This window comes from Babylonia areolata, chromosome 14 (assembly GCF_041734735.1).
Source record: "Babylonia areolata isolate BAREFJ2019XMU chromosome 14, ASM4173473v1, whole genome shotgun sequence".
Taxonomy (NCBI): domain Eukaryota; kingdom Metazoa; phylum Mollusca; class Gastropoda; order Neogastropoda; family Buccinidae; genus Babylonia; species Babylonia areolata.
The window spans coordinates 24,944,962-24,960,797 of record NC_134889.1 but is presented as its reverse complement, the minus strand read 5'-3'; the positions used below and the strand labels follow the sequence as shown (position 1 = coordinate 24,960,797).

The following is a 15,836-nucleotide window of genomic DNA, read 5'->3' as shown; positions in this document are numbered from 1 at the left end:
CTTTCGGATGAGACAATAAATCGAGGTCCTGTGTGCTGCTAGCATGCGTCTTGCATATAGAGATAAAAGAAGCCACAAGTAACACAAAAGAAATTGTTCATGCAGAAAAAAATCCACTTCGACAGTAAAAGGAAGCATACTTTCAGACAAAAAAAAAAGAAGAAAAAAAAGAGGTTTTTTTTCCTAAAGAAAGAAAAAGAGCAGAAGAAAATCCATGTATATATATATATATATATATATATATATATATAAAGAAAAGGAGAGGATCCCGAATTTCACACACCGACAGAGAAATTTGTTGTCGGTGACAAAACTGACAGGAATACAAAGCAACACAGCACAACACACGTGTTACAGCATACCACAACACGACACGACACTTACGACACGACACGACACCACATAATGGTACGACACGTGACGACACGGTATATAGTAGTACGACACAACACAGCACGACATGGCACATGACACCACACCACATGGTATATAATTGTACGATACGATACGACACAACACGATACGATACAGCACGACACGGCACATGACACCACACGACACGGCATATAATTGTACGATACGACACAACACGATACGATATAATACAGTTACCGTTTTGATGTGCGCGTGCGTTTATGTAAGTTTGTGCCTGCCTATGTGTGCGTATGTGTTAGGATACCTGTTAGATACACATGTATTGTTAAAATGTATGTACGCAGTGTATATGTGTGTGTGTGTGTGTGTGTGTGTGTGTGTGTGTGTAGTCATATTTTGGTGTGTGTATGTAACATAGATGTAATGTTTTATGTTAACAAAGCGTTTTTGTAAAACACCTAGAGCAGATTTCTGGATAGTGTGCTATATAAGCATCCATTATATTATTATTATTATTATTATTATTAAAGAACGCACGAGGACGGCAAATAAAAGGCGACGGCAGAGCAATTTTCGATGAGTCTACAGTACATCTGAGCCAGCGGGGATCCTGAAAGTGAACACCAAGGGAGACAATTCACTTATTTAGTTTTCATCACAAGAAAGTCAATTATCGTGCGCTGTTGTCGAATCGACCTGGAGATTGACTCCGTTGTCAAAACGTTGTCGGTTAATTGTTTATGCCTTGTCAGTCTCATCTGAATATCATTTCGAGGCAGATGTTTTCGAATGTGTTTCTAAATCTCCAATTATGCGCTTAGAATCATTTTTTTTTACGCACATACACACACACACACACACACACACACACACACACACACACAGACAAAACTATTCAGCATTGGCAAACTTTCTTAGTTTATCTGTTTGTTGCATCTGGCTCTATAGCTCAGTTGGTTAGAGCGTCTGCCTAGTAAGCAGAAGGTCGAGGGTTCGAATCCCCCTGGAGCCTTTTTTTTTCTTTCTTTTTTTTGTTGTTGTTGTTGTTGTTTGTTTCGTTTTTTGTTGGTTTTTTTGTTTTTTTGTTTTTTTGTTACTATTTTTTTCCTCCTCAATCTCCGCTTCTCCTTATCTTTCTCTGTACTATATTGCATTAAGTTTTGATACACTTACGTTTAATTGTCTAATAATTGTTGTCTATTTATATATAATTTTATATATATATATATATATATATATATATAGAGAGAGAGAGAGAGAGAGAGAGAGAACACTGAACACTTTAATATATATATATATATATATATATATATAGAGAGAGAGAGAGAGAGAGAGAGAGAGAGAGAGAGAGAGAGAGAGAGAGAGAGAGAGAGAGAGAGAGAGAGAGAGGAAATGTTAATCCAGGCCACAGATCAGATATCTACAAAGATAGATGCACACAAAGACATCTGAGGCCTGGATTTAATATCTATTCTACAATCACATAACATGCATCATCCAGTGAGCCCAACAGGTCATGGTGCGATGTTCAGTTTTTATACTTAGGATTGACGACCAAGAGTTTATATACTATTTATACATACATACATACATATATATATATATGTGTGTGTGTGTGTGTGTGTGTGTGTGTGTTGTGTGTGTGTGAGGGGAGAGAGAGAGAGAGAGAGAGAGAGAGAGAGAGAGAGAGAGATTCAGATTCAGATGGTTTATTCATTAAGGCCAAAGCCCCATATGAACGAGGGGCAATAACAACATTAGTGTATGTCACCAGAACTATAGCAATTAATCATGACATAATTATATCTCTTAAGTGAAAAGCTTTATATAAATATAGGGCCAAATTATGTATAAGTCCGTCATCTGTAGATGCCATCAGCAGATTAAATCGAAATGAACATGGATATATATAATATTTCTTTGGGATAAATTTTTCACGAAGAACACATAAAACGGGGTATTTCAAAACAAAGTGTACTTCATTTTCTATCGACGAGAGAGAGAGAGAGAGAGAGAGAGAGAGAGACAGAGAGAGAGAGAGAGACAGAGAGAGAGAGAGAGAGAGAAATGGTGGCGTCACACAATGCCACGACGAGCTCTCTTTGGGGAGAGCAGTCCGAATTTCACACATAGAAACAGGCCCCTGGCATGTTGTGACTGAAAGGTACTGGGCAACATTCCATTCAACATTCTGTTCTCTATCCCATTTATACTTGTGTGTTCCGATACGTGTCTGATTAATTAATAATGTGATGATGAGCTACTTCAAGCAATTACATAGCATTATGAGTGAATATAATTTTTTGGTGTGAATGAATGTGTGTGTGTGTGTGTGTGTGTGTGTGTGTGCGAGAGAGAGAGAGAGAGAGAGAGAGGAGAGAGAGAGAGAGAGAAAGAGAGAGAGACTTCATTTATTATCTAGAAACCAAAGCCGATTAACACACACAGATGCACGCTCTCTCTCTCTCTCTCTCTCTCTCTCTCTCTCTCTCTCTCCATTCCTCTCACCCGTGTGGGACGAGCGGTGTTTTGGTTGCTCTAGTGTTTTGGTATTTTTAATGGTGTCAGAGGATGTTTTTCCTTGTGATTTTTTGTTGATGTTCTTATCAAAACAATGTGACTGCAAAGGTGTGGTTGTGTTTCTCTGAAAGACAAGGTATGGAGCGTATTTAATGTTTAATTATTTACATTGAATAATGAAGGAAATCTCTTCTGACATTTGTTCAGAGCTGTCCAGTGTGTAATGCGTTGAACTGTCCGTTCTGCACGTGAAGTTTTGTGGTCAGCGTGACCTGTTCGCCCTAAATCGGACAGTCGCTTCACACGTTTGTGATCTGTGCTATGGAGCATTAACTCTTTCTTGTCCCATGTCCGAGTGCCTGGACAATGAATGATGTGATAAACTACCATGTTAAGTATGCATTGACGCTTATCGAATACAATGGATACTAGCGTTGAGATAAGAGGAAGTAAATTACAACCGACAGTTGATAATCTCCAAAAAAGATTTTCCTGTCCAGAGAAAGAACTTATTGCCTGGAGAAATTGTTTGTGCTATCGCTATGCATCAATTACTGATACATTTATACTGATAGAGAAGAAAGATTTCGATTATGATGATAACTGCATTTCTCTTCCACTGTGGATTAATGAACCTGTCCCCACCAATCTGGCCAAGACTGTCATACGTGTATTCTGTAAACAGTTCAAACGTGTGACTCTGTCATTGTATTATACTCGGCAAGACTCAGGAACATTACTGTGTCAGGGTAGTGATTGTGCTAAATGGGACATAGAGGAGTGCGAGGTCTTGAAAGATCTTGTTTATGAGTACTGTGTGAACCAAGATTCGCACACATTTCAGACTTCAATAGTTTCGATTCCTCTTACCTTTTTGACAGATAATCATAAGAGCTTAAACTTATCTCCCCCTGTGTGTACCCAGAAGGAAGTAACCACCCACACTCCCCCAGTATCCCCTTACCCAGCACCAGAACAGTTACAGCGTGACGGGAGTGTACTGCTTGACGTTATGAGTGACTTCTCTGGTATGTCTCCTTTACCTCACATGGACCCTTTGGAGATAGATACTGATCAACATGAAAGGGTGCAGCCTCATTCAAATAGCGATGAAAGCATGACTTTCACAGGAGATGCTAGTCAAGCACAAATGGGGGTGAAATCAACTCCAAAACAAGCCAAGCTCTCAAAACGTCATCGCAGACGAACACTTTGCCCCACAAAATTTGTTGGCAAGACTATTTCTGAAAAACTTCACAGCATTGAAACCACCATTGACTTTATACTAAATAGTCAAGCTGATCGTGATGTTAATTTTGTATCCAATCTCGAGGACTCCAAAGTTTCCCTCAAAAATGAACTCAAACACCACATTGACCATAAGGTCGAGTCCTTGCACTCTGCTTTGGACAGTCTTAAAACTATCATATCTGACGTCAGTTCCACAGTAACCAGTCTGAAAAAAGAAAACCAGTCATTAAAAACACAACTGGGAACACTTCATTCAGAATTAAAGCACGTTAAGACTAAAACAACCCCATCTGTTTGTATTTCCACCCAGTGTAATTTCTCTGTCAGTGATGCTTCTGAGACATCTTCAGACCCACAGCCCAATGTTATGTCAGTCTCTGAAGGCCAGTTCTCTGGCCCGTCTCCAGCACCAACTGCAGCATCTGGTAGTGCTTCTAGTGATTCCACGCCACAGGAAGATGATGGAAATGTTTGTCTTGAAAGCACGTCTCAGTCTGTTTCTACAGTTCATCATTCAAACAATGAAACTATACATGTACCTACACAAAACCGATTTGATGTTCTATCAGAATCGAACCAGGATCAAACTGTTAACAAAAGCCAAAATCGAAGAATGTCTCACTCCCCTACTAGAGGGAAAAGCATCCCAGAAATCTTAGCACATGCTTCAACACATGACTTAAAAACACCGATTCAAAAACTTACCCCAAAGCAAGTTCTAGGTGAAATAAATATCCCAGCTAAATCCTCCTCGTTACTTATTGGGGACTCTGTCATTAGGTATGTAAACCCTAAGAGGCTACAAACTCACAGTGACCCTCTCTTTAAAGTATGCATTCCTGGAATAACGGTTGATGATCTCGCCGAGTGGTTCAATAATTTAGCAAAACAAGATCAAATACTAACTGTTATTGTGCATGTTGGAATCAATGATTGTTCAGCTGCACCAGTTTCAACCCAGAAATGGTGTGAACTCATTGGCCTGTGCACCAGTTGTTTTCCCTCAGCATATATAGCATTCAGCTCTATTCTCCCTGCCAGAGGTCGTAATCAATTAAACAACACCATTGCACCATCCAACAGAAGTTTGTATTCTGCCTGCACGACCATGCAGGTGGACATGATTGACCACTACAGTGCCTTTGTGACTCAGAACGGGGCACCACGTCAGGCATTGTATAATGATGCCACTCACCCCAGTAGAAGAGGGACGGCCTGCCTTGCCGTCAACTTCAAGAGGGTTCTCCCTCAGTCTGGCCGTACAGAAAACAACAACCGCCCTGAAGACGTGGGGTCCTCACGTCCTTCCTCAGGTCACAGGGATGGAGGGAGATCCCCGCACGTCAGCAGTGAATCAGCTTCCTCACGCTGGTCCCAGCACTCAGACCTTGCAGATGCAGGCTCTCCTCCCTTATTATCCACTGCCCATTTTCCCCCTCTGCCGTCCCGGAGTGACCGGCGTGTCACCTTCAGTGAGACTCGTCCACCTCAGCGAGTCCAGCCCCAGGACCGCACACCTACCGACCGTTTGGCTGATGGTGAAGGGGACGAATTACCTCCCCCTCTAGCCAGACGATCCCATGAAAATGTAAGTTTGTACCCCCCACCACATACCTTTTCATCTTTCCCATATGCCCCTCCTCCTTACCTCTTCCCACGTCCAGTGAGTCCCTACGCCCAGCACCCCAGATGCCCAGACCCATTCCCTTACCCTCCCCTCAATGTCCACAGAGGAGGGTTCTCACAGCCTCAGTACCCAGTCCCAGGTGCCCAAGACTTCACACCTACCCCACAGGGCTCCATCTACGACAATCACAACTGGCTTCCACCCAGCCCTGTTGGCCAGTGTGCACAACAACTCGTCAACCTGGCATCTCACCTGGTGTACGACCGTGACCGACAGCGACCGATGCCATCGTGGTAGACACGGTGTATTGCTTCGCCAGATCATCCCAGTGCCATCTTGTATTATGTGCAGCTGGTCCATATTGTTGTCATGTAATATGTGGCTGTGGCTATGTTGCTTCTTCATCTTTTGTCTCTATATATGGTACAAATGATCTGGTATACTTAAACCGACCGTAAACTTGCCATTGCTTTAAACATAATGTCATTTAATGCTTTGTTCTATATTTTGTTTCAAGATATTCGTGATAAAACTATGTAAATTATAATTAAAATGCACCACAGTTAGTTGATATGTTCTGTTACTCATTGTCAAATCAGGCCATATTGTATACTCGGATGGGGACGTTTAAACCATGATTGTTAATTTACAGTCTTATTCACGGAAGTTGCGTGGATATATCTAAACAAATTCATTTCAGTTTGATTTGATTTGCACAGATGTAAGTGTGGTATTCTGTATTTCTAATTAGTGTTGTGTCGTAAGTGTTATCTTTGTCTTAAGGGACATTAACTATCTTGCTTTATTCCCTGCGAGCATATTACTTGAACATGGAGAAATGCCCCACTACCCAGAGGTGGTTGACAAAATCTGGATTTAAAATTGGTTATCTGAATACTTGTCATATGTTGAACAAGATGTCAGACATTCCTTCCATTTTATCAGATTCTGGCGATTGTTTTCACACTTTTGGCTTCTCTGAATCACGATTATCTGATTTAGTTTCTGATAATGTTATAGCCGCTCCTGGATACCATCTCATCAGGCGAGATGCCACATTAAAACTAGAAACAGGATTAGTTGCCTATGTTCATCAGTCAGTTAATTATAAACATGTTAGTTGTTTTGATCAATATAGAATAGAGTGTATTTGGTTAGAGATTCATTTCAAAGGGACAAAGCCAATCCTTGTGTGTTTTCTTTACAGAAACCCCGAAGAACGGGTTGAATGGCATGATCGCTTTGAGCTGATGATGGAAGATGCTTTGAACTATTCCAGAGAAGTAATTGTGCTAGGTGATTTTAATATAGATTTGTTAAAACCACAGGATAAATGGAGACGCACTTTTGAATCATACAACTTAACACAGATTGTAAATACCCCAACAAGAAAGACGCTGCTCTCAGAAACGTTAATTGATCACATTTATGTAACTAACCCTAGTAGTGTTGTAGAAACATCTGTTCCCGTATTCGGCCTTAGCGATCACTTTCCTGTTTGTGTAACATGGTCAAAGAAAGGAATAAAAATCCCCAGGTGCAGTCACAAGTATATATCGTTCCGCAGCTACAAAAAGTTTGATGCAGAGGGATTTCTGTCAGATTTATGTATGGTTGATTTTTCTAATGTTTACCAGTGTACTGATCCTGATAGTGCTCTTGCAACTTGGTATAGTAACTTTCTTTCTGTCTTTAACAAGCATGCTCCCTTAAGGACTAAACGTGTCAAACATGAAGAAAAGCCTTCTTGGTTAACTGAAGATATTAAATTAGAAATAGAGTATCGTGATCTGTTACTGAAAACTACAGGAAAAGATGATAAATTTAAGAAACAGAGAAACAAAGTAACTGCAATGAAACGGGCTGCCCAAAAGAAATATTTCAGTGACTTGATAATAAATAAAAAGGATTCAAAATCCATCTGGAAAGCTATCAACCAACTGTCGAGGAAAAATTCAACTTCTACTACTGGAAATGAACTATCTCCTGAAATCCTAAATAAACATTTTACTACTATCGCCGAAAGAATTGTTAAGGTTGATAACACACAGTCCAATGACTTGCAGTTACTAAAATGTTTCTGTGATACTAAACACATACAACCTAACCTTTATCTAACATATATTAGCGTACATGACGTGTTCAAGGAATTATCTTCATTAAAACAGTCCAGATCCCGAGGTTTGGATGGTATAGATAGTAAAATATTAAAAATTTCAGCACCTATTATCTCTGAACACATTACATACATATATAACCTCTGCATTGATAAATCCTCCTACCCTCAATCTTTTAAAAATGCTAAAGTGTTCCCTGTCTTTAAAGCTGGTGATCCATCTGACCCTGCTAACTATAGGCCTATATCAATATTATCCACATTATCCAAACCCCTCGAAAAACATATTAAACTTTATCTTCAAGCACATTTCAGCAAATATGATTTATTTCATCCCAATCAAAGTGGCTTTAGAAAAAATCATTCCTGTCACACCGCACTAACAAATCTCGTAGAAGAATGGCATTTAAACATAAACAACGACTTATTTACTGGGTCTGTTTTTATTGATTTTGCTAAAGCTTTTGATACTATTGATCACAATCTTCTCTCAAAAAAATTACTCATGTATGGATTATCCCCTGAATCTGTCGAACTTGTATCTTCCTTTCTTAATAGTAGGAAACAAATTGTCTTCCAAGATTCTAAAGTATCCCCTCTTATGCCAATCAATTATGGAATTCCTCAGGGATCAGTGTTGGGGCCTGTTTTATTTTCAATATATATAAATGACCTTCCACTTTTCGTTTCATCTTCTTGTGAACTTTTCGCTGATGACACAACCCTCCATAAAAAAGACACAAATGTCGATGCCGTATGTACTCAGTTGCAGAGTATATTGATAAACTCGTAAAATGGACCGAAATTAATCACATGGCTATTCATCCACACAAATCAAAATTTATGCTAGTGACAACCAGACAGAAACGCCAAAACATCAAATCTAGATTACTCGGACCAAAGGTACTTGGCAGTGAGCTGGGGGTAGTTAATTCTTACAAATTACTTGGTCTTACTATTGATAATAACCTGTCATGGTCTAATCATGTTTCTGCTTTATGTAAAAAGCTATCGAAAAAATTATATCAGCTCAACAGAATTAAACATTTCCTTGATCAACATACCCGCAAGTTATTTTTTCACGCATACATTCAACCTGACATCGACTATGCCTCAACATGCTGGGACTTAGCAAGTAAAAATTGCTTGAAACCACTCATAAGCATATACAGACGTTCTCTCAAGATTATTCTCCTCAAATCTTCTGTCTATACTAACGACTACAAAGAACTAAACATTCTTCCTTTCCATCTCAAATGTATCTTTAATAAAGGTGTTTTTATGTATAAAATTAAAAAGAAATTAGCACCATCCTACCTTCAGAGGAAATTTCCTGAAAAAAGTGTTCGTGGCAAAAATACCATTTCTATCCCTCGTCCGAGAACAAACCTTTTCATGACATCTCTCATGTATTCTGGTGGTAAACTATGGAATGGAATTCCCGACTATTTGAAAAATAAATCCACCTTGGGATCATTCAAAAAGGAGTACCAAAAATATCTCATGAATCAATTATAAATAATTCTTATATTCCGTATTTTGTTTGATCTTCTTGAGAGAGCTTCTACACAATAACATTTTTTTCGTTACCCTCTGACAATGTGAACAGGGAAAGGAGCTCAGAAGATTAGTGTATATCAGTCCGTGTATACATGCGTGCGTAAGCTGGTGCGTGCGTGCGTGTTTGTGTGTGTGTGTGTGTGTGTGTGTGTGTGTGTGTGAGTGTGTGTGTGTGTGTGTGTGTGTGTGAGTTATATTCCATGCTTTTTTTTTTTTTTTTTTTTTTTTCTTTTTTTTTATGTTTCGTGATTAACTCTTGTTGTTGTAGTTGTTGTTGTTGTTGTTACCGTCTACACCGAGTGTCCGTACCGATTTTCTTTTTTCTTTCACTTTTTTTTTTTTTTTTTTTTTTTTTTTTTTTCATGTGAGTGGGTGTGTGTGCTTGTGTGTGAGGGAGGGCATGGTGTAAAGAAGCTTCCAGCTTATCCAGTTACCCTCAATAAAACATTTGTTCATTTGTTCATTTGTTCATTGTTCTCTCTCTCTCTCTCTCTCTCTCTCTTTCTGTGTGTGTGTGTGTGTGTGTGTGTGTGTGTGTGTGTGTATCTGTTTGTCTGTGTCTCTGTGTGTGTAAGCATGTGTGACTGTGATACTATACTCCCCTCCCCCCCCCCCCCCCCCCCCCATCCCCACCCCCGTCCCACTCCCACGTCTGTCTTTTTTTTCTTCTTCTTTTCTTTGCTTCTTTCTTTTGTTTTTGTGTTCCTTTTATCTCTCATATATCTATCGGCATGTCTGTCTGTCTGTCTGTCGTGCTATCTACCCCGCCCATCCATTTGTCTATATATCTGTATATTTATCCATCCATCATCCCCTTATCTATCTATCTATCTATCTATCTATCTATCTATCTATCTATCTATCTATCTATCTATCTATCTATCTATCGGTCTTGTATATCGCATCTTATCCGTCTTCATCTTATATTAAATCTGTTTCCCCAACCGTCATTTTATCTTTGCACAGATCAATCGAATGAGCACATGTGTGTGTGTGTGTGTGTGTGTGTGTGTGTCCGCGCGTGCGTGTGTGTGTGTGTGTGTGTGCGCGCGCGTGTGCGTGCGTGTGTGTGTGTGTGTGCGCGTGCGTGCGTGTGTGTGTGTGTGTGCGTGTGTGTGTGTGTGTGTGTGTGCGTGCGTGTGTGTGTATGTGTGTGTTGCCCAAAACACCAATCGATCAGATACCAAATAGACCAGCCCAGCCTGTCCGAAATATTTATTAATTAGTTATGGGAGAGGGGGGCACGGGGGGCGTGTGGTGGGGGAGGGGGGGGGGGGGAGGGGCGGGAGGGAGGAGGGGGGAGGGGGGGCTCACCATTTGTTGTTGATATTGATTAACCTGAGCAACTGCAGTTGAACGTAATGCGCTAAATTGAAGGAAGTCTATTGTACCGAGTGGGGTTCGCGTGCGAGGTGTCTTTCGTATGAATGATGTTTTGAGTTCGTCAAGAGAGGAAATAATTAGTATAAGATGGTGAACTTGCTGGTTTGTTCTGTACACATGTCTTTCCACTACTACCTGTCTGTCTGTCTGTCTGTCTGTCTGTGTCTCTGTCCATGTATTTGTCTGTCTCTCTGTCTCCATCTCTGTCTGTATGTATGTCTGTCTGTCTGTCTGTCTCTGTCTCTGTCTCGTCTGTCTGTCTGTCTGTCTCTGTCTCTGTCTCTGTCTCCATCTCTGTCTGCCTGTCTGTCTGTCTCTGTCTCTCTCTCTCTCTCTCCTCTCTTTCTTTCCATATTTCTTGATTTTTACATGTCTTTCTTCTTCTTCTTTTCGTTCTTCTTCTTTTCTTCTTCTTTTCTTCGTCTTGTTTTTGTTCTTCTTCTTCTTCATTTAATTCTGTTTTCACTGCTAATATTATCTTTACCTTCTCCTTCCCCTCCTCCTCCTCCTCCTCCCCTTCATCCTCCTCCTCAATCAATAACAGACACAGTTAGTCAGAAACCCGTCCTTCACAAACATTCAAAGTATTCATTCCTAGTCACAAAGCTCACTGTTTGTCAGATTTTGCCATCATCTGTCTACATCATGAGAGATATGCCTAAGTGCTATGGGGGGTGGGCGTGGGGTTAGGGGACAGGGGAGGGGGAGGGATGGGTATAGGGGAGGGGAAAGAAGAAGAGGGGCTGGGGTATTGACGATATGGGAAGAGAGGGGGCGTGGGGGGGGGGGGGGAGAAGATGAGGAAAGAGGTGGGGAAGGGGTAGGGAGAGGGGTCGGGGGGGGGGGGGGGGGGCGGTGTGGGGAGGGGAGAGAGAATGTTTGCAGCCGTGGCACGCACACGTTACCAGGAGCTGGAGGTTGAGGGGGTGGGGGCGGGGGGCGGGGGGCGGGGCGGGGGAGGGGGTGCCAGGGGATGGGGGGGTGGGGGCGAGTGAGGGGGGGTGGGGGGTGGGCGGGGGGGAATGGGGAAGGCTTGGGAACTAGGACCCCAGGTAAGACTTGGCGGATTTTTAATGATCAAACCAGTCCGTGTACTACAATCGTTGGACTCGATCCCAGCTGGGTCACCTTCCAGCGTGCTTTCCTCCTACACACCTTGAAAAGACAATGAGTGGTGAGTGTATTTTTGTATGTAGCAGTATTTTGTATTTGTATCATTTGTATTAGTATTACTCAGTAGTATTAGTGGAGTGGTGGCCTAGAGGTAACGCGTCCGCCTAAGAAGCGAGAGAATCTGAGGGCGCTGGTTCGAATCACGGCTCAGCCGCCGATATTTTCTCCCCCTCCATTAGACCTTGAGTGGTGGTCTGGACGCTAGTCATTCGGATGAGACGATAAACCGAGGTCCCGTGTGCAGCATGCACTTAGCGCACGTAAAAGAACCCACGGCAACAAAAGGGTTGTTCCTGGCAAAATTCCACTTCGACAGGAAAAACAAATAAAACTGCACGCAGGAAAAAATACAAAAAAATGGGTGGCGCTGTAGTGTAGCGACGCGCTCTCCCTGGGGAGAGCAGCCCGAATTTCACACAGAGAAATATGTTGTGATAAAAAGGAATACAAATACAAATACATTTTTGTCTCAACAGATTTCTCTGTGTGAAATTCAGGCGGTTTTCTCCACAGGGAGAGCGCGTCGCTACACTGACAGCGCCACCCTTTTTTCTTTTTTTTTTTCTGCATGCAGTCTTATTTTGTTTTCCTATAGAAGGTGATTTTTCTACAGAATTTTGCCAGGGACAACCCTTTTCTTGCCGTGGGTTCTTTTACATGCACTAAATGCATGTCGCAAACGGAACCTCGGTTTATCGACTCATCCGAATGGCTAGCGTCCAGACCATATATATATATATATATATATATATATATATATATATGTGTGTGTGTGTGTGTGTGTGTGTGTGTGTAAAAGTAAATTACATAGATATTTTAATAGATTCGTTATCTCGTGATATGGATGGCCAGTCGAAATAAAGTAGGGTGCCTATATATATATATATTTTGTGTGTGTGTGTGTGTGTGTGTGTGTGTGTGTGTGTGTGTGTGTGTGTGTGTGTGTGTAATTAAATGATGTCTAAGATCATTCAAAAAAGCAGGTCTGTTTCTTCAGCACGCCTGCATACTGGAAAAACACACGATAAGCGACAATGGACAATAACGATGAAGAAATTATGTAGGAAATCCCTAATCTGAACCTGACTGTGATATCTATTTTAAATGCCTATCCATTGTCATTGATACATAAGTAGGAATAGCATGCATAGAAATGAACTGTCTGTAAAACTCATATCGATCGCTATCTTGAACATGATATAATCATTCTTTTCATCCGCAATCATTAATTTTGTTCTTGTTCGGAGTGTACTGATAAATTCATTTATGTCGCCTACCAACGTGATCAAACCCCAGTTCACACAATATTATAACCTTAACCTTTGATACCCAGTTTATCTTACCCTTATAGTCTAAATCATACAGCAAGAGAGAGAGAGAGAGAGAGAGAGGGAGGGAGGGAGAGAGAGATGCTAATTCATATTCTTGTTTATTTGCACGTATGCTCATCCATTGAAATGGGCCCAATCATGAACAATTCACACAGATTCAGACTCTCTCTCTCTACCTCTCTCATTTTCTCCGCCCCCTCAACCCTCCCTCCTCTCTCTCTCTCTCTCTCTCTCTCTCTCTCTCTCTCTCTCTCTCTCTCTCTTTCTCTCTCTCTCTCTCTTTGTGTGTGTGTGTGTGTGTGTGTGTGTGTGTGTGTGTGTGTGTGTGTGTGTGTGCTCTTCAGTCAAAGGCACAAGTATTGTCCTAACGGTGAACTGGTCAATGATGCTTCAGCTGTTGTGTGTGATGTCCGCCACAAATCAATGAGTGATGGGTGATCATATGTATATTTTCTGTCGGTGTTAATCGATTTGGTTTTTGTGTGTGTGTGTGTGTGTGTGTGTGTGTGTGTGTGTGTGTGTGTGTGTGTGTGTGTGTGTGTGTGTGTGTGTGTGTGTGTGTGTGTGTGTGTGTGTTTATATATTGCATCTACGTAGCTTTGAGTTGTATTGTGCTATACTGCGATGTGTTGTGATGATTTATATTGATGTGTTTATCTATGGTACTGTGTAATACCGAACAGTGCTGTACTGCGATGTGTTGTAATGATTTATATTGATGTGTTTATCTATGGTACTGTGTAATACCGAACAGTGCTGTACTGCGATGTGTTGTGATGATTTATATTGATGTGTTTATCTATGGTACTGTGTAATACCGAACTGTGCTGTACTGCGATGTGTTGTGGTGATTTATATTGATGTGTTTATCTATGGTACTGTGTAATACCGAACAGTGCTGTACTGCGATGTGTTGTGATGATTTATATTGATGTGTTTATCTATGGTACTGTGTAATACCGAACAGTGCTGTACTGCGATGTGTTGTGATGATTTATATTGATGTGTTTATCTATGGTACTGTGTAATACCGAACAGTGCTGTACTGCGATGTGTTGTAATGATTTATATTGATGTGTTTATCTATGGTACTGTGTAATACCGAACAGTGCTGTACTGCGATGTGTTGTGATGATTTATATTGATGTGTTTATCTATGGTACTGTGTAATACCGAACAGTGCTATACTGCGATGTGTTGTGATGATTTATATTGATGTGTTTATCTATGGTACTGTGTAATACCGAACAGTGCTGTACTGCGATGTGTTGTGATGATTTATATTGATGTGTTTATCTATGGTACTGTGTAATACCGAACAGTGCTGTACTGCGATGTGTTGTGATGATTTATATTGATGTGTTTATCTATGGTACTGTGTAATACCGAACAGTGCTGTACTGCGATGTGTTGTAATGATTTATATTGATGTGTTTATCTATGGTACTGTGTAATACCGAACAGTGCTGTACTGCGATGTGTTGTAATGATTTATATTGATGTGTTTATCTATGGTACTGTGTAATACCGAACAGTGCTGTACTGCATGGTATTGGTTATTTTAATTATACACTGCTGTGACCCTGGTGTACCGTGCTGTGTATTTATTGTATTGTATTGTGTTGTGTTGTGTTGTGTTGTGTTTTATTGTGTTGTGTTGTATTGTGTTTTATTGATTTGTGTTGTATTGTGTTGTATTATATTGAGTTGTGTTGTGTTGTGTTTTATTGTATTGTGTTGTGTTGTATTGTGTTTTATTGTGTTGTGTTGTGTTGTGTTGTGTTGTGTTGTGTTGTATTGTATTGTGTTGTGTTGTGTTATGTTGTATTGTATTGTGTTGTGTTGTGTTGTGTTGTGTTGTATTGTGTTGTGTTGTGTTGTGTTATGTTGTATTGTGTTGTGTTGTGTTGTGTTATGTTGTGTTGTATTGTATTGTATTGTGTTGTGTTGTATTGTGTTGTGTTGTATTGTATTGTGTTGTGTTGTGTTGTGTTGTATTGTGTTATGTTGTGTTGTATTGTATTGCATTGTATTGTGTTGTGTTATGTTGTGTTGTATTGTATTGTATTGTATTGTGTTGTGTTGTGTTGTGTTGTGTTGTGTTGTGTTATGTTGTGTTGTATTGTATTGTATTGTGTTGTGTTGTGTTGTATTGTGTTGTGTTGTATTGTATTGTGTTGTGTTGTGTTATGTTGTATTGTATTGTGTTGTGTTGTGTTATGTTGTATTGTATTGTGTTGTGTTGTGTTATGTTGTATTGTATTGTATTGTGTTGTGTTGTATTGTGTTGTGTTGTATTGTATTGTGTTGTATTGTGTTATGTTGTATTGTGTTGTGTTATGTTGTATTGTATTGCATTGTGTTGTGTTGTGTTGTGTTGTATTGTACTGTACTGTACTGTACTGTATTGTTTTGTATTATATTGTGTTGTATTGTATTGTGTTGTGTTGTATTGTGTTGTGTTGTGTTGTATTGTATTATATTGTGTTGTGTTGTACTG

General features: G+C 40.3%; 1 protein-coding gene and 1 non-coding gene across 2 annotated transcripts in view; both read left to right on the top strand.

Annotated features, from left to right (window-relative positions):
- The first annotated feature begins 1,313 nt into the window (after window positions 1–1,313).
- Trnat-agu (transfer RNA threonine (anticodon AGU)) lies at window positions 1,314–1,387 on the top strand. The gene has a single exon. It is a non-coding gene; the product is annotated as a tRNA-Thr (tRNA).
- Window positions 1,388–11,874: 10,487 nt separating this feature from the next.
- LOC143289558 (carbohydrate sulfotransferase 15-like) overlaps window positions 11,875–15,836 on the top strand; it is a 27,984-nt gene continuing 24,022 nt past the window's right edge. The window contains exon 1 of the mRNA XM_076598570.1: window positions 11,875–12,006. Coding sequence (XP_076454685.1) covers window positions 12,000–12,006 — 7 coding nt within the window. The 5' untranslated portion in view covers window positions 11,875–11,999. The remainder of the gene's footprint in view (window positions 12,007–15,836) is intronic.